Source organism: Eurosta solidaginis, chromosome 2 (genome assembly GCF_040869045.1).
Source record: "Eurosta solidaginis isolate ZX-2024a chromosome 2, ASM4086904v1, whole genome shotgun sequence".
NCBI lineage: Eukaryota > Metazoa > Arthropoda > Insecta > Diptera > Tephritidae > Eurosta > Eurosta solidaginis.
In genome coordinates, this window is record NC_090320.1 from 215,533,775 (window position 1) to 215,556,631 (window position 22,857).

A 22,857-nucleotide genomic window follows, 5' to 3' on the forward strand; every position below is an offset into this window, starting at 1 on the left:
CTGTAGGGCCAAAAACACCTTCTTTGCCCACCCTGGCGTTAAAGTCACCAAGCATGACTTGTATATAGTGACGGGGCAGCGCTCGTGTGTGCGTTCTAATTGTTCATAAAAAGTGTCTTTCACCTCCCAAAATTATATCCAAAATATATTGCGACCAATCTTACAAATTGGAAATCCAGCACAAATCATTTGGTCCCACTCACAAATATTGTTAACTCAGGTTAGGTTGAGTTGAACTAGGCGAGACATGCTTCTGAGCTACGAAGCCTACAAGAAGATACCAAGGAATCACTTAAAAATAAATATTCGCTCAGAGATGTCGCCCTCGAAATCATAAGATGCCTTGAGTGGATTCCATTACGTAAAATCGTATGACTCTGTTGGTGTTGTTGCCATCGATGTTGATGATCCTTGATGGTACGTTTCGGTAACAAGCACCATTTAATGTGATCACATTGAACCTTCTAGGCCATCCCGCTAACACCCGCTAGTTCCATGAGGAATTTGAGGTCACCAGGGCCTCGCCTGCTAAAGAAACAGGATTCACAACGGGTAGGTGAGGTTAACTATTGGGTTGGAGAAGCTAAAAATTATGCTGGCAACCCCTTGAAAACAATCGTATTATCCTCGCGACTCGTATTTCAACTTCGCAGATGGACATGGCTGAATTAAAAACAAAATCAAAAAAGCCGGCCGACCGGTACAAACCATCAAAACAAGAGACTAAGCGACCCGCAAATGCTTCCTTTAAAATATTTCACGTGTTTTTTTTTTGTGGATTTTCCGACAGGGTGGTTAAATGATGTATATTGGAACGGTTTTCCTTCGTCATCCCTTGTCAAGTTGGTTTCGAGACAAACCCGGTTCGGCGTTCTCGAACGAAAATCGACACTGATGATGGCACAACGCCGAAAACCGGGTTTTCTCGAAACCAAATTTGACAAGAGATGAAGGAAAATCGTTCCAATATACATCATATTTCACGTTCTTGAAGAGGAAACCACTTTATTCAGAATTGTATTGTGTGTTTGTTTCCTTCACAAAAATAGCAAACCCGAGGTGACATTTGGCGCCATTTGCAAAAGTTATAGCGATTACTTTTGGTCCACCCAGTACTTTCGGAATATAAAAGCCTATTTTACGGCTTATAAGGCCTTAAATGCATATTTTTAGGCGCATTATCACGATCGAAATAAATTTTGTCTGAGTCATGTCTGTCCGACCATGAACTGATAATTTGAACGAAAATTGAGATATCTTTATGAAATTTGTGTTTCGGCTTATCTGGACACAGAAGAGATTTATATTGAAAATGGGCGAAATAGTAATAAATAACTCAATATCGAAAATTTCGACAAATGAAAAAAATGCAATAATTCATTACCAAAATTGATGAAACTTGATAGTTGAGTTGACTTCTTACAAAACAAGTAAGGAAGTCTAAGTTCGGGTGAAACCGAACATTACATACCTAGCTGTATACTTGAAATGCTGTTGTTATTTGTTTTGTGTGCTTAATAGTGTAACAAGGCTGCGCAATAATACACATACATGCGGCTCTATTCTGAACTAATTTTCGTTTAAAAGAAGCAAAAAGGATACAGAAACACCAATGACCTTGAGCGGGTAATAATCCAGTTTTCCTTCAGATATGGGGATTTCCCAACTGTTTATTTTAAAGTAAAGATATAACAGAACAATAAAAATACGATTGGTACAAAACTATTTTTCGCTAAGATTTAACTTATTATTTTTGCTTACAAACCTTTTTAAAGTCATTCATATAAAAGTGGGCGTGATCCTTAACCAATCTTATCCATTTTTACTAAAAATATCTGTACCCAATTTTGTTACGATATGTAAATTTTTCTTCGAGTTATGGCTCCGAAAACATAGAAAAATGCTTAGTCATAAAGGGGGCGGTGCCACGCCCATTTTTTTAAATTTGAAGTTTTTCCTATTTAATGTTATAAATCCACTTGAGAAATGAAATACCATTGATATAAAGCTCTTTTTGCAAAGATATATAGCTTATTTATTCGCCCACGACGCTTTTAAAAATATTTTATATAAAAGTGGGCGTTGTCCTTGTTGTTGTTGTTGTAGCAGTGCTTCGCCCCATCCAATAGGTACGACCGATCACGTATTTTCATCAATATCCTCTAACGGCAGTCCAAAGAAACTTGCTGTTTCAACAGGGGTGGACCATAATGTGAGGGGTGTTAGAGGCGTTGGTTCCACATTACAATTAAAGAGATGGTTGGTGTCATGTGGGGACACATTGCAAGCAGGGCATATATTTTGTATGTCGGGGTTGATTCTGGATAGGTAAGAGTTTAATCTGTTACAGTATCCAGAACGAAGTTGAGCTAGAGTGACTCACGTTTCCCTGGGGAGTGTGCGTTCCTCTTCCGCAAGTTTTGGGTACTGCTCTTTGAGTACTGGATTCACCGGGCAATTCCTGGCATAAAGGGCCGACGCCTGTTTGTGGAGTTCACTGAGGACCTGCTTGTGTTTTCATACGGCAGAGTTCTCAGGTGCCGTATTTCCTCATAATGCTTACGGAGCCCCTAGGCGGTGTTGGCTCATCAATCAGATGTCTGTTGGGATGCCCAAGTTTCTGAATATTCAACAGGAACTGTTTGGTTAGCATCTAATTTGTCTTTTCCCCAAGTACTGCCAGCAAGGGATTTGAGGATTTTATTACGGCTCTGGATTTTCGGTACAATTGCGGCTGCATGCTCACCAAAATGTAGATCCTGATCAAAAGCTTCCCAAGACAGTCGGTTCTATGTACCGGAGCGACTTGGGATTTTTCCCGACCAACGACAAAACAAATTGTGCTTCTTGCCAGCCACATTTAGTAGAAGAAATTTTAAAGGTTTTACAAGCCGAAAATCAAAAGCAATTGGTTGGTTGCTGTGCAGCCCGGCCGAAGAGACCACACCCAAGTACCGTAGTAGGCGCCATTTTGATGTACATTCTCTTGTAACCTGCGTGTTTCCTGAAGCCATTTGGTTAGATAAATAAACCTTCTGATCTCGTTTATGGGACATTTTGACGCCACCCTAGGACGGGCAGCAAAAAGCTGCCTATAATTCATAATCTGATGTTCGTCAGAGCTGGGCACTCGCAGAGGAAACGGGTGACTGCTTCCTTACAACCATCCACACTACAGCTCCTGCACCTGTCGTTAAAGGAGATTACCATTATCTCCGCGTGTGGGCCCAATGGTCAGTGACCTGTAATGTTGGATGTGAAAACTGAATACCTCTATCCTAGACATTTTCAGTAAGCTCTGTTGTTGTACCGATAAAGACACTGTTCTCCTCTGGTTTAGTCAGGACATGTTTACTTGGTGATTTTGAAGGTATCCGTAGAGTACCAAAATTACCTTGAGATTAATAGAAATGTCAGTATTTAAGGATGCAAAAGCCTTTGCCAGTTCATCCGCTTTTTCATCGCCGTCAATGTTCCTCTCACCGAGTACCCAAGTGAGCCTGATGGTCGCAAATTTGCTGCTTTGCGAAAAAATTCCTTAGCCTCACGAAACAGCATCGTTTCTGTTTAAGCCAGCTTTCAAAGCACGCCAGACTGGGTGGACACAATATTGGAGGCACTGAAAGGACCGCAAAAGCGGAGTGGCAGAGTAATCAAATGCGGGAATTCAGGTCACTTTACACGTCATTGCGATATTGACCCTAGTGGTTCCAGCAACATGGGTGATCTTAAGTACAAAGCTGGAGGAAATGAGCAAGAGCGAGCCAGATGTAAAGATCGAGAGCTAGCTCCAGCTGTTAAATCTCCCGTTATCTCTGTATCATAAATCGGAAGAAAATTTAGCAGCCTTACCGTTACAGGATATGTGGATGGTAAGGAACGTTTACTGACTGTAGATACGGGCGCATCTCATTCCTTAATCCGATCTGATTTGGTGAACAGGAGAGTAAAGCTGTTAGATGGAGCAAGATTGCGTACCGTCACTGACGAGTATAGCCAAGTCTAGGGATAAGTGGTATGTGAAGATTTAATTGGGAAGATCACGGTTCTACACAAATTCCTGGAATATCATTTCCTAACTCGGAATATAATTTCCGAAAGCGTCATCAACAAGCTACAAAGTCTAAAACAAGATACAAAGCCAGCTCCCCCCGCTTTTGTTGTTGTAGCGATAAGGACTCTCCCCGAAGGCCTTGGGGAGTGTTATCGAGTTGATGGTGTTTCATTAACAGCCGAGGCTTTGGCGACCCCGTACTCCTCATGGATCTAGAGGCTGGGGCGGTATGGCCTAGGTCGCATGTGGTCATACCAAATCGTTCCCGAAATGGTCGGGCTTCGTACCGGAACGTACCGGATCTGCATGCGGCAAAGGACCATCAACATCGATAACACTCCCCAAGGCCTTCGGGGAGTGTCCTTATCGCTACAACAACAATATAAAAAGCCAGCATTATATCCCATACAAGCAAAGCAAGGAAGAAAATAGGGCTTGGAATCCTGTCCTTTCCAACCTTCTAATACATTAATAGTGCACAACGCTCACAGCAAAGCAGCAAGTTGCTGCTTATAATAACAAATTCTGTGCATATATTAAGGGGAATACTCAAGACTTATGATTGTGGGAAATTGAAGATTACTATTTTTGTTATGTCTTATATACAACGCTTATTGTATATTTATCTTTAATTCAAGCAAACATCTGTATATTATATAGGTCTTAACACCGTAAAATATTGTGACGAATATGAGTGACGCTAAGTGATACTCACATCCCTAGTCTGATGCTAAGTAAATGAAGTCACAATAACAATAAAGCAGACAGTCACTTGTATCTACATAAACGAATCAATCATTATGTACACGCAGCGGAGAAGCAATGCACAACCATATGCATATATCTGAGATGCTCCCGAAAGTATGCAATGAGAGAAGCTATAAAATCGTGCATCTGTAGTTACAGCTGAGAAATTTGATAGCTGATGGCCAACTAGTAGATTCTGGAAATGGAACCGCCTAGAAGATGCGAACGGGGAAATCAGAGAGTATAAAAGGCAACAAAACTAGAGGCGCGAAAATCAGTTTTGATTAAGCACGCTATCTGTCGAGCAATAGTAGAGTTAGTTATTGAGAAGTACTTTAATAAAGACCATTTTGCATTACTGAATAGTGGTGTTATTTATTCAACAGTTTAGTGATTCGAACTTAGCAGAAGGTTGCAAATAAGAGGATTTGCAGTAAATTCGTTACAATTGGTGTCAGAAGAGGAATTGTTGAAAAAATTCCGAAGATTGGGAATACAACTTGGACATAGCAAAGTTGAGTGAATTGACGATCCAGCAACTGAAGGAGGAGTTGGAAGTCCGTGGATTGGCTACTTTTGGCGATAAATCCCAGCTACAAAAACGACTAAGTGTAGGTATGGTATTTGAAGGAATCATCAATGCTGAGGAGTATGTCTTTCATTATGATAGCGACAAAACCACAACAAAAATGGAAGAAAAAACGAAACACCGCAGACAGTGACGAGCACAATATCTGTACAAACATCGACAATGGCATCTCAGCTGGAGTCACACGAGGCACGCATTTCAGAAATGGCGTCGCAAATGTCATCTCAATTGGAAGAACAGAAGACATATATGTCATCTCAACTGGAAGCGCAAGAGGCACGTATATCTGGAATGTCGACAAAAATTTCGGAACAGATATCATCGCAGCTCTTTGCGAAACTGGAAGAGCAGGATGCAAAAATTTTACAACTCGAGGACAGATAGAAGCGTTGAAAGGTCTTATGCAACAGTTACAACTAAATCGCCCAGCTGATCCAGCGAGCAATCTGAAGGTAAAAAGCCCATCTTTCGACGGTTCTGTTGCTTTCCAGGTCTTTAAGCTACAATTTGAGAAGACCGCAACAGTGAACAACTGGAATGCTGAATATAAAGGCGCTGCACTCTTCGTAGCATTGAAGGGACCAGATGCCGAAATCTTACAGACTATTCCAGAGTACGAACGGAACAGTTATGACGCATTGATGGCTGCTGTAGAACGACGTTACGGAAGCGAACACAGGAAACAAATCTACCAAATAGAATTGCAAAACCGCTACCAAAAATCTAACGAGAGTTTGCAGTTTGCTTCAGATGTTGAAAGATTGGCTCATCTTGCAAATGTGGACGCACCCGTGGAATACACTGAAAGAGTAAAAATTCAGAGCTTCATAAATGGCATACGGGACGTCGAAACAAAGCGAGCCACATACGCAAGCCCAAAGCAAACATTTGCTGAAACGGTATCCTATGCACTGACTCAGGAAACAGCGTCACTTTTGAGTAAGCCCGCATACAAACCTCATCGCGTGGAAGTGGAAAGGCCAGACTGGGTAGACACAATTTTGGAAGCATTTAAAGGAACGCAGCAGAAAAACGATGGTGGCGTCAAATGCTTTAAATGTGGAAAGCCAGGGCACATTGCACGTTATTGCAGTACCAATCCTAACAGTTCCAGCAATGTGGGTGGCCGTAAACGCAGAGCTGAAGGAGATGAGCAAATCTCCAAACCCACCCAATCGTTAAACTAAAGCGAGTCAGCCGCAAGGGGCGACAGTTGACTCCCTCAATTGAATGCCCCATAATCTATATCTCGCAAATTGGAAGAAGGTCAAGCAATCTTACTGTCGGAGGACATGTAGATGGAAAGGAACGTTTACTGACTGTAGACACGGGTGCATCTCATTCCATCATTCGAGCGGATTTAGTCAACAAGAAGATAAGGCCATTGCATGGAGCAAGATTGCGTATAGCCACTGGAGAAGACACCACGGTTCTAGGTGAAGTAGCATGTGAAGTCGTGTGGGAACGTCACGGTAGTACACAATTTTATAGTGGCAGAGATTGTTGATGAAATCATAATTGGAGTGGACTTCTTAATCGACCAAGGCATCAAGATCGATATGCAAAGCAAGACGATGCGATATAAGAACATGGATGTGCCACTTAATTTCGGCTACGAGAGAGGCTACAGCAGTAAGCGAGTGCTGGTGGAAGAGAGTCAGCAAATACCACCAAAATCCGAAGCAGTCATCTGGGCAAAGGTTAATGGAGATTGTGGGACAAACAAATTGTGGGTTGTCGAGGCAGCAAACAAATCAACACCGAACATACTTGTAGGAAAAACCTTGGCTATAACAAAACAGGATGGACGTATCCCGGTAAGAGTACTTAATGAGTTCAAGTCACCACTCAAACTGATCAGAGGAGCTATTTTGGGAAGATGCCAAGAGGCTGAAGTAATAATCAACTGTGAACAGCTCCAGGAAGAGGTTTAAACTAGCAATATTGATCTTTCATATGACATCATGGCATGGACAGAGGGACTAAAGGAAGACAACCAGAGTAAGGCAAAGCAACTGCTCCTAAAGTACGGGAACATATTTGACCAAGATGGCTCCAAACCAGGCCGCACCAACGTTGTGAAACATCAAATTTACACTGGAGATGCGAGGCCGATCCGTCAAGCTCCACGTAGTGTTCCACTGGCGAAGCGAGAAGTTGTGAGTCAAATCATATAAGAAATGAGAGACAGCTGCGTCATCGAACCATCAGCTAGTCCATGGAGCTCACCTGTGGTACTTGTGAAGAAGAAGGATGGGAAAATGAGGTTTTGCGTGGACTACCGCAAGTTGAACTACGTCACGAAAAAGGATAGCTACCCATTGCCAAAAATTGACGACACTGTACTCGCTCTCTGGTACGAAATGGTTTTCCACACTGGACTTGAAAAGTGGCTACTGGCAAGTGGAGGTGAAGGAGGAAGACAAAGAAAAACCAGCCTTTAGCGTCGGAGATGGTCTTTGGCAATTTACAGTAATGCCTTTTGGACTTTGTAATGCACCAGCTACTTTTGAGAGACTCTTGGATCAGGTATTGAAGGGACTGCATTGGAAAACATGCTTGGTATACCTGGACAACATCATCGTATTGGGCAAGAACTTCGATGAACATCTTCAAAACTTGGAGGAAGTTTTCCAGAGATAGCTGGCGCTGGTCTGAAAGTAAGTCCCAAAAAGTGTGCTCTGTTTAAAAAGGAAGTAAATTATTTTAAAAGATAGAGGCAGTAAAGGATTGGCCAAGACCACAGTACTTGCATGAATTAAGAAGTTTCCTTAGGCTGTGCACATATTACCGGCGATTTTTACCAAACTTTTCCAGCGTAGACCATTGCCTCCATGAGCTTACAAGAAAAAAATAAAGCTTTTGAATGGAAGAAGAAGCAAAAAGTGGCTTTCCAAACATTGAAAGAGCGTTTGTGCACTGCCCCAATGTTGGCATATCCGATTCCAGGAGCAACCTTTATTCTAGATACAGATGCGAGTGGATATGCTATAGGAGGCGTTTTATCACAACTGGTCGATGGGCATGAGAAGGTAGTTGCATACTACAGCCGTTCGATTGGAAAACCAGAGAGGAACTATTGCGTTACACGGAGAGAGCTGTTGGCATTGGTAGAGTGCATTAAACATTTTCACAAATACCTCTACAGCCAGCGATTCCGCGTCAGGACAGATCACGCAGCGTTGAAATGGCTTCTGCAGTTCCGTAATCCAGAAGGACAATTGACATGGTGGATCGAGCGGCTACAAAGCTATGACTTTTCCATTGAGCATCGGAAAGGTAGTACCCATGGGAATGCCGATGCAATGTCGCGAAGACCATGTCGTTTGGAATGCAAGCACTGTTCAAAGGCCGAGGCTAAACAAGGCATTATAGATGTCCGGCTAACGGCTATAACGTGTACGGATGAATGGGACAACGAACAACTAAGAAAGTGTCAGCTAGAAGATACAGATCTGTCACATGTTATGCAAGGGCTCGAACGAAATGAAGGACCAAACAGAGAAGTGATGTCAGCAGAGAGTCCCATTGCGAAGTCATATTGGGCACAGTGGAACAGTTTAGAATTGATATCCGGTTGCTTGCATCGAGTATGGGAGAGTGAGGATGGTCAATGCAAGAAGAAGCTGATAGTTGTTCCCAGAAAGAGGATTCCTGACGTGCTCAGCGAGATGGATAATGGTCCAAGCGGAGGTCATCTTAGAATCACGAAGACGCTCGAGAAGATTAAACAGAGATTATATTGGGTTGGTTGCCGTCAGTCGGTCACTGAGTGGCGAACTGCGAGGTTTGCAGCAGAGCGAAAGGACCCAAAACCCGAAGTCATGGCCAGGTGAAGCAATATAACTGAGGTGCGCCATTTGAAAGGATCGCTATGGATGTCGCAGGTCCATTTCCTACTAGCAACTGCGGAAACAAATATGTTCTGGTGGTTATGGATTATTTCAGCAAATGGCCAGAGGCATACCCAATCCCAAATCAAGAAGCGGAAACAGTAGCAGAAGTATCTATAAACAATTGGGTTGCAAGGTATGGTATACCAATGGAGTTACATTCTGACCAAGGCAGGAATTTCGAATCAGCTGTGTTCCGGGAAATGTGTAAATCATTGGGAATTCGAAAAACGCGGACAACTGCATTGCATCCTCAGTCCGATGGTATGGTGGAACGATTCAATAGAACCTTGGAGGAGCATTTAAAAGTAGTAGACAAGTACCATAAGGAGTGGGATACACATATATCATTATTCTTGATGTCTTACCGATCGCCAGTGCATGAGAAAACGGTCCAAACTCCCGCAAAGGTAATTTTTGGCAATGACCTTCGACTGCCAGCTGATTTGAAGTTTGGGACAAATGCCGATGCGGAGATAAATGTCAAGAAATCATCTGGTGTCTTGGAAGAAGAGCTGAGAGAGATACACGATCTTGTAAGGCAACGATCAAAGATTATGAGTGACAAGATGAAAGCGAGGTACGATAAAGCAATTAATTCTGAAGGGTTTCAGGAAGGAGATTTGGTGCTGTTATACAACCCACAACAAAAAAAAAGGTTTGTCCCCGAAATTGCAGTGTAATAGGGAAGGCCCATACAAAGTTGTAAAACGGATCAACGATGTAGTGTACCGCATACAAACCATTGGCAAACCACGAACCAAAATGAAAGTGGTTCATTTGGAAAGGCTGGCAGCGTTTAGATCGAGAGATTTGTCTGATCGGGACGATCAGATTAGGTGAGGGCAGTGTGACGAATATGAGTGACACTAAGTGATACTCACATCCCTAGTCTGATGCTAATTAAATGAAGTCACAATAACAATAAAGCAGTCACTTGTATCTACATAAACGAATCAATCATTATGTACACGCAGCGGAGAAGCAACGCACAACCACATGCATATATCTGAGATACTCCCGAAAGTATGCAAAGAGAGAAGCTATAAAATCGTGCATCTGTAGTTACAGGTAAGAAATTTGATAGCTGATGGCCAACTAGTAGATTCTGGAATTGGAAGCGCCTAGAAGATGCGAACGAGGAAATCAGAGAGTATAAAAGGCAACAACACTAGAGGCGAGAAAATCAGTTTTGATTAAGCACGCTATCTGTCGAGCAATAGTAGAGTTATTTATTAAGAAGTACTTTAATAAAGACCATTTTGCATTACTGAATAGTGGTGTTATTTATTCAACAGTTTAGTGATTCGAACTTAGCAGAAGGTTGCAAATAAGAGGATTTTCAGTAAATTCGTTACAATATAATAAATAAACGATTTACTTGGCCGTCTGGGTTCGTGCCCCTCTAGGCGAAAATAAATAAAGCAAATGTTGAGAAAAAATAAGAACCCTCCGAAGGACATAAAATTTAGTTTAAGCATACAGGAAATCCCTCTACCAACTCTTATTGTTAAAAGTCTAGAACAGGGGTCGACTGCTAATAAGTGTCCAAAAATGTAGAGAGGTGTCAAAAGACGCGTATTGACGGGTCTGGTACGATATGTCGAAAATAAAAATTTCGAAACTAGAAATGTCGAAAAATAAAATGTAGAAAACCGAAAATCCCGAAAAATAGAAATGTCGAATAAGAAAATGTCGAAAAAAAATATCGAAATAATGTAATTAATGATTAGTAAAATTCGCGCGAACTTTACACATCATTAATTACATTATTTCGATAGTTTTAATATATGAATATAAACGCCTCTTCACCTGGCAATCAATAATTCAAAGACGGAAAATAATGGTATTTCTTCTGTCAAAATATGTTAACAAAAAACCAATTAGTAAACCCAAGGTGATTAAAAATCGGAGGCCCGATATATAATTTTTTTGCACGAAACCCGTTATTGCATAAGTGACCTTCGGCCAATTTTAAAAAATATTAGCCCTGGATGGATCAAACGCGGGCTACGCTATCCACAGTGTTTCTGCAGAAAATATATTTTTGCATATATGTTTTTGTTTACAACAAAATCATTGAAAATGCCAAAACACATGAAAATGTGCTACTTTTCTTCGCAAATGTCTATTCAAAAATAAAAAATATACCAAACATGTAAGTTGGCATTTTTCTGTTCTTCTTCGCCTTTTATCACTAATCCATTATCTCCAAATTTTTTACACCAATAATACAAAAACGAAAAGTAGAAATTTTGCTTCAGTCAAAATATTGACCAAATACCGAGAGATAACCCTGCACTGATCCGAAAGGGACCATCTTTCCGGGTTATAAAAATAACCCAGGGTAAGTCCAACAGCGGCTGCGCTTAAAGTGTATGTGTGCGATTATTATTTATTTTAACTTACCAGATTCAAGAATCATTAAAAAAGCGTACAATTATGTTTCGAAATTCGTATATTTGTGGCCAAATTATGTACATAGCGTTACATTAGTGGACTCATGTATGTAAATAAAAAAGGAACAATAAAAATACGTATAATGTATATGATAAGAGGAATATTTAAGTGAGGGCAGTATAATATTGTAACGAATTTTTATTTGCAAATCCTCTTATTTGCCCTTTTGCTAGGATCGTATCGCTAAACTGTTGAATAAATAACTCCAATATTGAATAACGGAAAAATGGCCTTTATTAAAATACTTCACAATAACACTCAAACTGTGCAACGAATAGCTTAATAACCAAACTTAGATCTTAAAGGAAACTGACTTTCAAAATAATAGTGCTATTGCTCGCTAGATATCGTCTTACTCGTAACTGCTTGACAATTCAAATCAAACTGAATTACTTCTTACTCGCCTGCATCGCTTTTATAGTTTACGCTGCATACTTCTAGGCTCTTCGATTTCCAGAAGTTACTAGTTGTTTCGGCTACAAAATCGCCAGCCTCAACTACGTGCACAAATTATTGCTCTCTCTTGTGACAACTCAGATAAGGTATATGCATGTGTTTGTAGTTTACAGTCTCCCGCACACACATAAGCGTACAAGTAAATTCATCGGTGTGTGACATCTCATCTCTCGCTGCCTTGTATGTAAATGTTGCTCGTCGGAATGTGTACATAAGTGTAGACGCAATTATTGATTCGTTTATGTAGATACATAATGATTGAATTATTGATGTGCATTCACGTCACTGCTTAGATCGGCTTAGAGCTGGCAGCACTCCTTAGTTTTGCTAATATTCGTAACACTGCCCTCCACCTAAGTCTGATCGTCCCGATCAGACAAATCTCTCGATCTAAACGCTGCTAGCATCGCCAAATGTACCACTCTTCTACTCCGTGGTATCTCAATGCTTTGTATGCGGTAGATGGTATCACTGAGCTTCTTCACAATCTTGTACGGGCCTTCCCAACTGCACCGAAATTTGGATGGAACAACTTTCCGCCGGTGAGGGTTGTATAACAGTACCAAATCTCCCGCCAAGAAACTTTTCGAATTATTGTTCTCATGGTACCTGTGTTTCATCGTACCACTCAATACCCTGGTTCGTTCCTTTACACTCTGTTGTTTGGCCGATGAACTACTTCGTAGAGCTTGCGCTGGACGGATTTGCTTTGCATAATCAGTATCGTTCCCACGTTTCCCCACAGTAGTGCGCTCTGGATTGAAACTACCCTCGCATTCCTTCTCGAAAATTCGTTGCTTCATTTTCCTGCGTCTTTTAGGTTTTGTCAATGCCAGTGTTTCTCTCGCAGGTACTTTTGATTTTGATTTATTTGGCCCATTCGATCTATCAACCTTTGCCTTCGACTTCCGTGGCCTTCGTCGAGTCTTCTCCACCAGTACCCGATTACTGCTGAACCCTTTTTCCAAACTAAAGTTAAGTGGCACATCTTGGTTCTCATAACGCATCACCTTTCTCTGCATATCGATCTTGATGTCATGGTCAACCAAGAAATCTACTCCCAATATAACTTCATCAACAATCTCCGCCACAACAAATTTGTGTAGGACAATGACCTTCCCAATCAATACTTCACATATCACTTCTCCCTGAACTTGGTTATACTCGCCAGTGACCGTACGCAACTTTGCTCCAGGTAACGGTTTTACTCTCCTGTTGACCAAGTCAGATCGGATCAAGGAATGAGATGCCCCAGTATCTACAGTCAGTACACGCACTTTACCATCCACATTCCCTCTGATGGTAAGACTGCTTGATTTCCTTCCAATCTGCGACACAGATATCACAGGACATTCAATAGCCGGGGCAAGTTTTCGTTCTTTACATTCGACACGCTCTTGCTCATTTCCGCCAGCTTTGCGTTTACGGCCACCCACATTGTTGGAACTATTAGGACCAAGATCGCAATGACGTGCAATGTGACCTGGGTTGCCGCACTTGAAACATTTAATAACTCCGGCATTCTTCTGTTGAGATCCCTTCAGTGCTTCCAAAATTGTGTCTACCCACTCTGGCCTTTCTACTTCCACACGGCGTGCTTTGAAAACTGGCTTACACAGAAGCGACGCTGTTTCCTGAATCAGAGCTTGTGACACCGTTTCTGCGAATGTTGGCTTTGGGTTTGCGTATGTAGCTCGCTTTGTTTCGGCGTCCCGTATGCCATTTATGAAACTCTGGATTTTTACCCTTTCAGTGTATTCCACGGGTGCGTCCGCATTTGCAAGATGAGCCAATCTTTCAATATCTGAAGCAAACTCCTGCAATGTTTCATTTGCTTTTTGGTAGCGGTTTTGCAACTCAATTTGGAATATCTGTTTCCTATGCTCGCTTCCATAACGTCGTTCTACAGCAGCCATCAATGCTTCATAATTGTTCCGCTCCCCTTCGGGAATCGTCTGTAGAATTTCCGCTGCTGGTCCCTTCAATGCCACGAATAGTGCAGCAACTTTATCTTCCGCATTCCAGTTGTTCACTGCTGCGGTCTTCTCAAACTGTAGCTTAAAGACCTGGAAAGGAACAGAACCGTCAAAGGATGGTGTTTTTACCTTTGTATTGCTTGCTGAAACAGCTGGGCGGTTTAATTGCAACTCTTGTATACGACCTCTCAAAGCATCCACCTCGGCTTCGATTTTTTCCTCAAACTGCGTTATTTTCTCGTCCATACGTGCTTCGAGTTTTGATGATATACGCGCCTCTTGTGCTTCGAGTTGTACTGTTATGCGTGCCTCTTGTGCTTTCAGTTGTGTCTCCATTTTTGATGTAATCTGTGTCGACATTTCTGACATACGCGTTTCTTGTGCTTCAATCTTGGATGTTATGCGTGTCTCCTGCGATTCTAGTTGTGATGCCATAATGTCTGCTGTTCTGCCAGTTGAGATGACACTGTCGATGTTTGAGCAGATATTGCAGCTAAAATCATGTTCAAGTCTGTACTGGTAACCGTCTGCGATGTTTCGTTCTTCTCTTCAATTTTTGTTGTCTCCTCGCCATCAAGATGAAAGACATGCTCTTCCACATCAATTCCTTCTGCTTCCATTGCTTCTCGTAGCCGTGCCTGAAGTTCGAGTTTAACGCCGCTTGTATTCAATCCACGGCTCTCCAACTCCTTCTTCAGTTGCGGGATCTTCAATTCACTTAACTTTGCCATGTCCTTGTTGTCCTCTAGAATTTATTCAACAATCCCACTTCTGACACCAATTGTAACGAATTTTTATTTGCAAATCCTCTTATTTGCCCTTTTGCTAGGATCGTATCGCTAAACTGTTGAATAAATAACTCCAATATTGAATAACGGAAAAATGGCCTTTATTAAAATACTTCACAATAACACTCAAACTGTGCAACGAATAGCTTAATAACCAAACTCAGATCTTAAAGGAAACTGACTTTCAAAATAATAGTGCTATTGCTCGCTAGATATCGTCTTACTCGTAACTGCTTGACAATTCAAATCAAACTGAATTACTTCTTACTCGCCTGCATCGCTTTTATAGTTTACGCTGCATACTTCTAGGCTCTTCGATTTCCAGAAGTTACTAGTTGTTTCGGCTACAAAATCGCCAGCCACAACTACGTGCACAAATTATTGCTCTCTCTTGTGACAACTCAGATAAGGTATATGCATGTGTTTGTAGTTTACAGTCTCCCGCACACACATAAGCGTACAAGTAAATTCATCGGTGTGTGACATCTCATCTCTCGCTGCCTTGTATGTAAATGTTGCTCGTCGGAATGTGTACATAAGTGTAGACGCAATTATTGATTCGTTTATGTAGATACATAATGATTGAATTATTGATGTGCATTCACGTCACTGCTTAGATCGGCTTAGAGCTGGCAGCACTCCTTAGTTTTGCTAATATTCGTAACACTGCCCTCCACCTAAGTCTGATCGTCCCGATCAGACAAATCTCTCGATCTAAACGCTGCTAGCATCGCCAAATGTACCACTCTTCTACTCCGTGGTATCTCAATGCTTTGTATGCGGTAGATGGTATCACTGAGCTTCTTTACAATCTTGTACGGGCCTTCCCAACTGCACCGAAATTTGGATGGAACAACTTTCCGCCGGTGAGGGTTGTATAACAGTACCAAATCTCCCGCCAAGAAACTTTTCGAATTATTGTTCTCATGGTACCTGTGTTTCATCGTACCACTCAATACCCTGGTTCGTTCCTTTACACTCTGTTGTTTGGCCGATGAACTACTTCGTAGAGCTTGCGCTGGACGGATTTGCTTTGCATAATCAGTATCGTTCCCACGTTTCCCCACAGTAGTGCGCTCTGGATTGAAACTACCCTCGCATTCCTTCTCGAAAATTCGTTGCTTCATTTTCCTGCGTCTTTTAGGTTTTGTCAATGCCAGTGTTTCTCTCGCAGGTACTTTTGATTTTGATTTATTTGGCCCATTCGATCTATCAACCTTTGCCTTCGACTTCCGTGGCCTTCGTCGAGTCTTCTCCACCAGTACCCGATTACTGCTGAACCCTTTTTCCAAACTAAAGTTAAGTGGCACATCTTGGTTCTCATAACGCATCACCTTTCTCTGCATATCGATCTTGATGTCATGGTCAACCAAGAAATCTACTCCCAATATAACTTCATCAACAATCTCCGCCACAACAAATTTGTGTAGGAAAATTACCTTCCCAATCAATACTTCACATATCACTTCTCCCTGAACTTGGTTATACTCGCCAGTGACCGTACGCAACTTTGCTCCAGGTAACGGTTTTACTCTCCTGTTGACCAAGTCAGATCGGATCAAGGAATGAGATGCCCCAGTATCTACAGTCAGTACACGCACTTTACCATCCACATTCCCTCTGATGGTAAGACTGCTTGATTTCCTTCCAATCTGCGACACAGATATCACAGGACATTCAATAGCCGGGGCAAGTTTTCGTTCTTTACATTCGACACGCTCTTGCTCATTTCCGCCAGCTTTGCGTTTACGGCCACCCACATTGTTGGAACTATTAGGACCAAGATCGCAATGACGTGCAATGTGACCTGGGTTGCCGCACTTGAAACATTTAATAACTCCGGCATTCTTCTGTTGAGATCCCTTCAGTGCTTCCAAAATTGTGTCTACCCACTCTGGCCTTTCTACTTCCACACGGCGTGCTTTGAAAACTGGCTTACACAGAAGCGACGCTGTTTCCTGAATCAGAGCTTGTGACACCGTTTCTGCGAATGTTGGCTTTGGGTTTGCGCATGTAGCTCGCTTTGTTTCGGCGTCCCGTATGCCATTTATGAAACTCTGGATTTTTACCCTTTCAGTGTATTCCACGGGTGCGTCCGCATTTGCAAGATGAGCCAATCTTTCAATATCTGAAGCAAACTCCTGCAATGTTTCATTTGCTTTTTGGTAGCGGTTTTGCAACTCAATTTGGAATATCTGTTTCCTATGCTCGCTTCCATAACGTCGTTCTACAGCAGCCATCAATGCTTCATAATTGTTCCGCTCCCCTTCGGGAATCGTCTGTAGAATTTCCGCTGCTGGTCCCTTCAATGCCACGAATAGTGCAGCAACTTTATCTTCCGCATTCCAGTTGTTCACTGCTGCGGTCTTCTCAAACTGTAGCTTAAAGACCTGGAAAGGAACAGAACCGTCAAAGGATGGTGTTTTTACCTTTGTATTGCTTGCTGAAACAGCTGGGCGGTTTAATTGCAACTCTTGTATACGACCTCTCAAAGCATCCACCTCGGCTTCGATTTTTTCCTCAAACTGCGTTATTTTCTCGTCCATACGTGCTTCGAGTTTTGATGATATACGCGCCTCTTGTGCTTCGAGTTGTACTGTTATGCGTGCCTCTTGTGCTTTCAGTTGTGTCTCCATTTTTGATGTAATCTGTGTCGACATTTCTGACATACGCGTTTCTTGTGCTTCAATCTTAGATGTTATGCGTGTCTCCTGCGATTCTAGTTGTGATGCCATAATGTCTGCTGTTCTGCCAGTTGAGATGACACTGTCGATGTTTGAGCAGATATTGCAGCTAAAATCATGTTCAAGTCTGTACTGGTAACCGTCTGCGATGTTTCGTTCTTCTCTTCAATTTTTGTTGTCTCCTCGCCATCAAGATGAAAGACATGCTCTTCCACATCAATTCCTTCTGCTTCCATTGCTTCTCGTAGCCGTGCCTGAAGTTCGAGTTTAACGCCGCTTGTATTCAATCCACGGCTCTCCAACTCCTTCTTCAGTTGCGGGATCTTCAATTCACTTAACTTTGCCATGTCCTTGTTGTCCTCTAGAATTTATTCAACAATCCCACTTCTGACACCAATTGTAACGAATTTTTATTTGCAAATCCTCTTATTTGCCCTTTTGCTAGGATCGTATCGCTAAACTGTTGAATAAATAACTCCAATATTGAATAACGGAAAAATGGCCTTTATTAAAATACTTCACAATAACACTCAAACTGTGCAACGAATAGCTTAATAACCAAACTCAGATCTTAAAGGAAACTGACTTTCAAAATAATAGTGCTATTGCTCGCTAGATATCGTCTTACTCGTAACTGCTTGACAATTCAAATCAAACTGAATTACTTCTTACTCGCCTGCATCGCTTTTATAGTTTACGCTGCATACTTCTAGGCTCTTCGATTTCCAGAAGTTACTAGTTGTTTCGGCTACAAAATCGCCAGCCACAACTATGTGCACAAATTATTGCTCTCTCTTGTGACAACTCATTGTGATATGCATGTGTTTGTAGTTTACAGTCTCCCGCACACACATAAGCGTACAAGTAAATTCATCGGTGTGTGACATCTCATCTCTCGCTGCCTTGTATGTAAATGTTGCTGTCGGAATGTGTACATAAGTGTAGACGCAATTATTGATTCGTTTATGTAGATACATAATGATTGAATTATTGATGTGCATTCACGTCACTGCTTAGATCGGCTTAGAGCTGGCAGCACTCCTTAGTTTTGCTAATATTCGTAACAATATGCTAAGTTTTTTAAAAGTTCAATTTTAGAATATTCTTCTTTTTTATCTAGATTTCTAAGAGTATTTTCCTTTCTCTTTTGGTATGATATTTTGTGTTTGGTAATATTTTGAACGTTTATAAGATTTATTTTATTTTTAACTACAATATATTCAGATGTTCAACTACCCAGCCAGCATTTTTTGAAAATTTTGATCAAAAAATATTTAAATATCATACCCCAAGATGATTAAAAACGTTCAAATTTAAAAGCATTTTCTGTTCGAAAATAAACGTATCGTCGGGAGAAAAATGTACCATAAATGTGATTATTCTTGAATAATCATTTATGATTCCTATTTCGAAACGCTTTTTATTAATATTTGATATCATTGTAGATTTGAGCTTTAATAGTTTTAGAGTAATATTTGACTGCTTTTCACAGTAATTTTCTGATCATATATTTCAATCGTTTTGGTTGAGATTTTTGAATCATTTTTGAATGCCATTATAATGCATTTATTCTTCATATCTCATTCAAAATAGGATACTACATAATAATCTTATTTCATCAGGGGAAGAAAGCATGCGAAAGTGAGCTATTCGAACAACAGCTAACTCGCAAACAAACTTGACCGATATACACTTGCGACTACAACATCCAACATCAGCATTATCGTCTGCATCTTAAAATACAGATACGATACGGAATGTTGAAGCTGTATACAGGTATGTCAAGATAGTTTCACTTACCTGGGGTTCAAATAGCTCACAACCTATGTATTGTCCAATCATTATGTATTCTCTGGGAAGCTGAAGGGGAGAAATGGTTGGGGAAATCTTCGTTCACGAGTAGCATTACATTATCTTTATCTTGAAGAATATCTTTTGCATGAATAATAAAATTTTTATATATTTTTTCTTAGCTTCATGATTGAAAAAATATGTGTATGTGAAAAAAATAAAATTTTTAATGAAAAGTAAAATTTCAACCAGTATAAAATTCATTTTTCGGTCAACAAATTATAAAAGATTCAGAAAGCTGAATGAAAAATGATTATAAATTTTTGTTCACCTAAAGTAAACACATTTGATTCAAATATGATTCCAAAAAGTGATTGAAAAACTATATTCAGTTTTTGATCATCAAAGGTAAGCATATTTGATTACTCTTTTTGTTGGTTTTTATGAAATATTAAAATTTATTCATTAAAGGACTTCAAAAATGATTCCAAAAAGTGATCTAAAAATGCTTTTTGTTTTTCATCATCAAAAGTATTCATATTTGATTATTTCTTTTGTTCAATTGTATGATAACTCATTATTTAGTCAGAAAGGGTAATAAAATTGTATTGATATGTAGGGAAGTTCAAAATTGAATCACCTAAATGCTGAGTGGGTAGCTTATATACTCCCCACGTGGTTTTTATCAACTATAACCTGTAGTCTTGTGTGCCAAGATTCAACCGAGTTCTGCGTGGTTGGGATATTCAAATCCATTTGCTCATAAATTGACCAAAATGCTGGGGGATATGATGAAGCTGACATACCCCCGAAAATGTAGTTTTTTTCTATCCATTTTAAAATATTTACGAAATTACTACTCATTGACTTTTTGAGGCAATCAGAATATATCTCCTCCGGCTTTAAGAAAGCTAAACATTTGAGCATTCGTAACTTTAGGGCTAATATTTCGTTCTTTCCTATAGCGTGGCAAGTTTTTCACTCTGGATTTTTCTCCATAAAATCTGCCCAAAGTGGAAAAAGCATCCTTTATTGATAATACTTGGAAAGTATGACTTTAATACAGAAATTATTGATTTCTCAAAATTAGAAATAACATATTCGGGACAGAGATGCACATTATTGTAGCAAGCGATTCTTAAAATTAAAAAAAAAAAAAAACTGCTTCGTAACATTGCTTACTCTTGCTACTCATTAGACAATAAATTACAGGACATGCTCGCCACACCGAAGACCTCTCTAAAACTTTAAGGTTTGCTATACTTCCAAATTAAAATACGCTCCTGCAAAAAACTTTTATCCGATAGCAAAAAAACTTCACCATCCACGTTTCGTAAATCTTCTGGAATAACAATTTCACTCAGCGTTGACGGTTCATTGAGCAGGTTGCTCCTCACTCTTTTTATTTTCTGCATGCAATTCTCTGCCCTGGGTACATAAATTCTGCATTCAGTTTTGTATTCCCCTATTGCTGAACTTATTATTTGCGATGGTTTTTGAGAACTTTGAAACTTCACTTCTGTAAGCCAATGGATCATGGAAATGTATCGAAGATGATTTCGTCACTTTGTGATCACGGTCTAAAATTGTTACTCAAGCGCTGCAATTAAGTTCGTTTCACTTTTCACATTTCCAATAAAACATACATATCTTTAACATTTTTTTCCATGTGAAACACAAGTCCATGAAGGATAAGCTTATTTTTTCCTTTATTGGATTTTACTACTTCTGCGTTCATTCTTAATTGATGGCGAATAAAATTTTAACTGAATCAAAACTCCATTTCAGCTAAAAAATTTGCATATAAAAATATACAAAAACTCAGGTAACTAGATCAAAAAAATTTAAAGTCCTAATAAAGAAAGTGCATACTTTGAAATTTTTTAACCAAAAAAGATTTTCGATATTTTCGACATTTTGCTATATTTTTCGACATTTTCTTTTCGAAAAAAAATTTTTTCTGCATTTTTTTTTCGGCAAAATTTGATTTCCATATTTTGAAAAACAAAAATTTCGACATTTCTGTTTTAGCATTTTTATTTTTGACTTTTCGTACGGATCCCATATTTACCTCGATATTTACGGAGATATTTGCAGTTGAATCTGGCAATTTTCATGTGGTTGTTGTAATGTTGTTGTGCACTGAAACAAATTTTGTGTACAAATGGAAATCGCACGCATTAAATTTTGATCCCTCTCCCATTGGTGAACCGGCCAGCGTAATTTTTTATAAGCGCGACCAAAGGCTGCCAACGCACAAGTGTTCTGCGCAAATACTATGGATCCCACCCCCCGGTTTGTGAGGGTCGTTTTACGAGTTTTCGTTAACATCTTTTGAACGAGTTAAATTTTTAATTTCCGTCTTCAGATTATTGTTTTCGAGGTCAAAACGCGTCTTTTAACACCTCTCTCGATATTTTTGGACGCTTATTAGCAGTCGACCCTGTTCTAGACTATTACTCTCTTATTTATATGTGAATGTTGTCAAAGCATGGTGCACTTATGGAAAATTTAACCGGATCGAACTCTAATACTTACAACAACAGTGAGTGTAGATAATCCATCACGTTCAATATATATTGTTGTAGCATTATCCTCTGCTAGAGCAATCTAAAAATAAAGATTTGTAGGGTTGCGAATCTGACGACTCTAATTGCTATGTAGTTTATTTACCTCGCCTAGCAGCTCTTCTGGTTCGCAATCATATTGAATATCTGAAAGTACGTCATTTGATTGTAGAATTTTTTTTAGCTCAGCTTCAGTCGCACTGACCAATTCCTGATGAGCTCGTCTTTCAATATCTATCTTTGGTCGACGGGTTTTCCTTTTCTTTTTAATACCTTGTATATGACGTTGCTCCCTTTGACGTTTTCGCAGTAAATTTACCGGTAAACGCTTGGCCCGTTTCTTACACCTTTGTGGCATTTTCATTTACTTTGTAAAAAAAAATTCATTCAAATGGAAATGGAAAATTTGCAGCAATTCTTCAGCACGACGGGATTGTAAACAAAAACATATGTATGTGGCAGCAGTTAGTGAAGGTATTTGTTGCAGTACAATCGACCGATGACTTTTTAGAGTTTCGATATTACCAAAGTGTGATTGAATTTGACAGTTCCCTCATAAAGAAACGGATAAAAAAAAAAACAAATATTATAGGGCCAATTAAACTGCCTTAAGGACCAATTTAACTTCCTTAACCCTGACGCCATAGTCGTAACCATACCAATCTCCATAACCATCTCCAATGTGATCGATTAATAGTGCCTTAAACTAAAAATAGTGAAAATTTTATAAAAATGAAGAAACCGCAAAAAATTACAAACATATTCTACAAAAAATAAGTCTCTTAGTCATAACATATACAAAACAATGAATAAAATCTACAAAAAGTTATTAACCTCACCAACTCAAAGATT

At 40.0% G+C, this 22,857-nt stretch overlaps 1 protein-coding gene across 1 annotated transcript in view; it reads right to left on the minus strand.

Annotated features, from left to right (window-relative positions):
• The window catches only part of LOC137240586 (uncharacterized), a 47,360-nt gene extending 24,880 nt beyond the window's left edge, over positions 1–22,480 (minus strand). Inside the window, exons 1-2 of the mRNA XM_067767061.1 lie at positions 22,112–22,480; positions 21,977–22,048 (exon numbers count right to left, since the gene is read on the minus strand). Of these exons, the coding sequence (XP_067623162.1) occupies positions 21,977–22,048; positions 22,112–22,369 (330 nt within the window). The 5' untranslated portion in view covers positions 22,370–22,480. The remainder of the gene's footprint in view (positions 1–21,976; positions 22,049–22,111) is intronic.
• Positions 22,481–22,857: the final 377 nt, after the last annotated feature.